Source organism: Oncorhynchus masou, chromosome 1 (genome assembly GCF_036934945.1).
Source record: "Oncorhynchus masou masou isolate Uvic2021 chromosome 1, UVic_Omas_1.1, whole genome shotgun sequence".
Lineage (NCBI taxonomy): Eukaryota > Metazoa > Chordata > Actinopteri > Salmoniformes > Salmonidae > Oncorhynchus > Oncorhynchus masou.
This window is the reverse complement of record NC_088212.1, coordinates 28,772,617-28,777,498: the sequence shown is the minus strand read 5'-3', so window position 1 is coordinate 28,777,498 and position 4,882 is coordinate 28,772,617. Positions and strand designations below refer to the sequence as shown.

General features: G+C 39.5%; 1 protein-coding gene across 1 annotated transcript; it reads left to right on the top strand.

The window, feature by feature from the left end:
• The first annotated feature begins 2,900 nt into the window (after positions 1–2,900).
• LOC135550749 (homeobox protein Nkx-3.1-like) lies at positions 2,901–4,274 on the top strand. The gene is made up of 2 exons (XM_064981881.1): positions 2,901–3,238; positions 3,458–4,274. Exons 1-2 carry the CDS (start codon positions 3,037–3,039, stop codon positions 3,862–3,864), a joined length of 609 nt encoding a protein of 202 aa, XP_064837953.1. The 5' UTR covers positions 2,901–3,036; the 3' UTR covers positions 3,865–4,274.
• Positions 4,275–4,882: the final 608 nt, after the last annotated feature.

The following is a 4,882-nucleotide window of genomic DNA, read 5'->3' as shown; positions in this document are numbered from 1 at the left end:
TTGTCCCCATGTGCAGTTGGCGGTTTTGGAGCAGTGGCTTCTTCCTTGCTGAGCGGCCTTTCAGGTTATGTCAGTATAGGACTCGTTTACTGTAGATATAGATACTTTTGTACCTGTTTCCTCCAGAATCTTCACAATGTCCTTTGCTGTTGTCCTGGGATTGATTTGCACTTTTCACACCAAAGTACATTAATCTCTAGGAGACAGAACGTATCTCCTTCCTGAGTGGTATGAAGGCTGCATGGTCCCATGGTGTTAATACTTGCGTACTATTTTTTGTACAGATGAACGTGGTACCTTCAGGCAGTTGGAAATTGCTCCCAAGGATGGACCAGACTTGTGGAGGTCTACAATAATTTTTCTGAGATCTTGATTATCCCATGATGTCAAGCAAAGAGGCACTGAGTTTGAAGGTAGGCCTTGAAATACATCCACAGGTCCACCTCCAATTGACTCAAATTATGTCAATTAGCCTATCAGAAGCTTCTAAAGACATTACATAATTTCTGGAATTTCCCAGGCTGTTTAAAGGCACAGTCAACTTAGTGTATGTAAACTTCTCACACACTGGAATTGTGATACAGTGAATTAAGTGAAATAACCTGTCTGTAAACAATTGTTTGAAAAATTATTTGAGTCGTGAACAAAGTAGAAACTATAGTTTGTTAACAAGAAATTTGTGGAGTGGTTGAAAAATGAGTTTTAATGTCTCCAACCTAAGTGTATGTTTCCGACTTCAACTGTATTTCATGGTGCTCTGAGGCCAGGCTGAGTATGTACTAGGAAGGAGGGGCTAAGTGAATTTAAGCGACTGTTTTGGGGCTTTTCTGAGAGATTTGTCTTGGTAGGCCTAATTGTGAGGGTAGGCTGATGTGAGCCAGGTATAGCCTACCCCAACCTTGGTCTTATGGAATAACAGTTTGCCTGCTCATATTTTCTTTTCATTAAAGTTATATTGAAAAGTTTGACATTTACAATCTTGATTTTTTTGTAAATTGAACTTCTGGATCACCATTATCACCTGTAAATACACACCCCTTTGTGCAAAGCGAGAGATGAGTATTTAATCCTGTGCTCTGCTGCATTTGCACCAGTAGAGGGCATCTCCACAAGCTTTGCATATCCAACTTTTGTTTTACTGTGTTGTATAGAGGAAGAACGTGGAGAAAAGTTCTTTATAAATTAAATGTATCACGCATTATTATATTCATTACAACTAGCATGAACTGGACACAAATAATTGTACTGAATAAAACTACAGAAGATTGATAGTCCAAACCAAGACATCTTGACTAGGTGGAAACAAAACAACAGACAGTAACATGTTATTATGTTTGGTGGAAGACTAATGCCTTCCTAGGCTATAGGGTCAGATTCTAACAAGCCAACATCTGGTTTGGTCATGCTGGGCCAGCCAAGAGAAAGCTTCTGCAACATATCTGCACCATCATATGAGCTTTAGGACACAATGGTGGTCTACAGAAGAGACATAGACCAGTGTCCACATGATATGAGTAATGCTATCTTAATTACACAGCTTGTTTAACAGTCAGGGTAGGAGATGACATAGCCAGTATACAGGATAAACAGGGTTTATGCATTTACAATTAAGATAGGCATCGAGGGAAAACATTAAACCGGAAAAATACTTCATCAAAGACGTACATAAGGAATAAAGGCACTGCGAGAAGATCTATCCCACAATACAACATACTCACAGAGGGAGCTGGGGGAGAGGCAGACAAAGAATTCAAGATAAACCTTATCAAACAAAACATCTTAATACAATGTTTACATAAAAACAGCTAATGTTTGAAATTAAGATGCACCCTAAAATATCCATGCTCTAGTTTTTCTACTTAAAATACCAGGCAACATGATCTATTTGGAAAGGTAACTCAACCTGACCTCTGTTGTGATCCAATCAGTCATAAAATAATGGGAATAAAGAAAACTGGGGAATTAATACAATAAATAAAATTATATTTTAAGAAAACTTGTTATTTGCACATAACCTGCAGTGTAACAATAGAAAAGGGAATGTAAAATTAAAGTTAGAATTATTAGCTTTCATGGTGTGGTAGGTAAAGGAGATGTCAAGGAAAACTGATGAGGTAATAGGCGAGGGCAGGGGGCTTGTGGGGGTAAACTGATCTGTTTGTCGTCCCTGGATTCTTGTTATTACAAACAGAGTCTCAATTCTCCAAGGGTTTGTGCCACTGAAAACAAAACAGGCAGAAGCATGGTAGAGCACAACAAACAAACAGCCATTGAACAATGTATGTGTTGGTTAAGGAGCCAGTCTAAATCTGCTGAACACATTAGCCTCTCCAAGATGGCTGGCCACCCATGCTGACCCCTCCCTGGCACTGGCAGCCCCCGCAGAGCAGACACAAGGGTCACTTACTCCCTAGGCATGGCTGAAACCCAGGCATGGCTGTAATGATAGCTATCCTGTTGCACACATTTAGAAATACATCTCACAGCTCTAATAATGAGCACAAGACAAAGGGCCACATCCCCAGATATTCAAAGTCCTATTTAATCACATCACAATAGTATTTCCACTTTTGAACGGTTGACATAATGTTTTATAAATATATATATATTTAAATATCAGGGAGACCCGGATAAACAAACATGTTCATTTTATTTATTGTCCATGCAATATTATTTATATATAATGTTTAATTTGACTAAATGGTGAAGTCACACATGAGGTGCCATGACAAATATATCTTAAAATCAAGAATAAATCAATGTAAAGTGAGCACAGCAGTTCTGTTCCTATCATCAGTGTCATCCAGGTAGCCTACACCAGTGACGTCGCCGAGATGACGCGTCTCGCCAGTCGCTTGTGCTGTCATGACCACAACAGCACTACTATAAATTGACGCGCCAGTAAGTCTTTCACAAGGTATAAGCTTTGCTACGAGCTAGCCCTGTGTCCCGGGCATCATTCCCCACTTGCCTTGTGCGATTCAGTCAAGCCTAGCATTCATTCGTTGGCCCATACGGTGGATTCCTAACTGCAGAATGTCGGAGACAGTCAAGCCACCAACTTCGTTTTTCATCGAGGACATCCTCTCCATTAAAGAGAATACACGGCTAAACTTCAGGTGCTCTTCCTCACACAAGGCCAAGGAGGGATGCGCGCAATGGAATAACCAACAGTGCGAGCATGTATCACAGTCAGAGGAACTTTGCGCACAGGATACAGCATTTGAAGGGCGGAAAGGTGAGCACGTTGGATTGTAATGTAGGCTACTTAAAAATAGTTTAGACTATGGTATGGATTGACGGTGTTGTGCCAGATTTCCTGGACTCATACTAATAACAACAGGAAATAAACCTATTCCATATGAACCTGTGGAGTAGGCAGTTTACCTGTCAATTGCCAGCTTTTGACGCAAAGTCACCACAACACAAATGGGCTAATCATGTCTCTCTTTTACAGATGTATTTGACAGCTCTTGTTCTAGCACCCCAGATGCCATGAAAAGCTTTACATCAGTCGGCAAACAGAAGCGCTCGCGCGCTGCCTTTACGCATCTGCAAGTGTTAGAACTGGAGAAGAAATTTAACCACCAGAAGTACCTGTCCGCTCCCGAAAGAGCCAATCTTGCCAACACGTTGGGACTGACCGAGACCCAAGTTAAAATCTGGTTTCAGAACAGAAGATACAAAACCAAACGGAAGCAGCAAGCTACGGAGTACTGTAAGGACATCTTTCAAAAGTCAGAAGAACTAAGTACAGAGGACAATTTAGTCAGATCGTCGCTTCTCTCCACGTTCTACAAAACATATAAGTACCAACCATATGTGTATGACTTCAATAGCACATGGAGACCAATACTGTGGTGAATATTACATAATACTGGACAATATTCAGGTCAATATGGACACAATGCCTTATGAGAAGAGTATGTTAAACAACTAATTATGTTACCTAGTTATTTGATCTATTCAGCACAGTAACTTGTCATATTTTTTTCACAATCTACTTTTATATGGCTAAAATGTAGCCTACCAATGTCAAACCGTCAAGCTGTAATTTTTCATTCATAGCCTATATGTATGAGTATGTTATCACAGAAAAAATGACCTAATCACTTTGTTGCTTGCATTTTCTTTTTTTATGTATATTTTTTCCCCAAATTCCAAGAAAATAAAGGGTAACTGATTTGAAATTGAGACTAAGTAATTCAAAGGCTATTGTAGTGTCAAGGTCTATGAAAAGTTTTGCCAGCTGTCGTAATACAAATCTTGCTAAATGTTTCAGTACCCGTGCAGCTCACTTTTTATTTAAACAGTGCAAATATACTCATTACTATTGAGAGTAGTGATGGTTATTGAAAATGACAGTTTACTCTTTCCATTTTACAGAGTTACAGCTAACACTTTATCCCTCTGTGTAAGCATACATGTCATAATTCTGTGCTCTGAGATGCTGAAGATACACACTAAAACACTATGTATGCAAAGGGCCATGGCTGGTTGGAGACAAAATATGTGATTTTACTTGGCAATATCTTGACAAACTCCTCTCCCTGGAGCAGCCATGAATGTTGCTTTAAACTGAAATGTATATTCTTACATTCAGGAATGAATGCTTGAAATATGGTCTACAGTAACTGTTTCCAGAGGCAAACAATGGTTGTACCTGTAGTTAAAATGTGATAATACTAGAAAATTGCATGAGCAGATAAGGGTTTGCCTGGGATCTTCAGAAAACATAAGGGCCCTCTCTAAACAACGATGCTTGGTTTCTTTAACAGATAAAGAGCCCCTATCCATCCATTTAAACTGAGTCTTGATTCAACATCAAGGTGTTTTTAACTGACCCTACTGAAGGCAGTTCCTCATTGTGGTGACTACATGA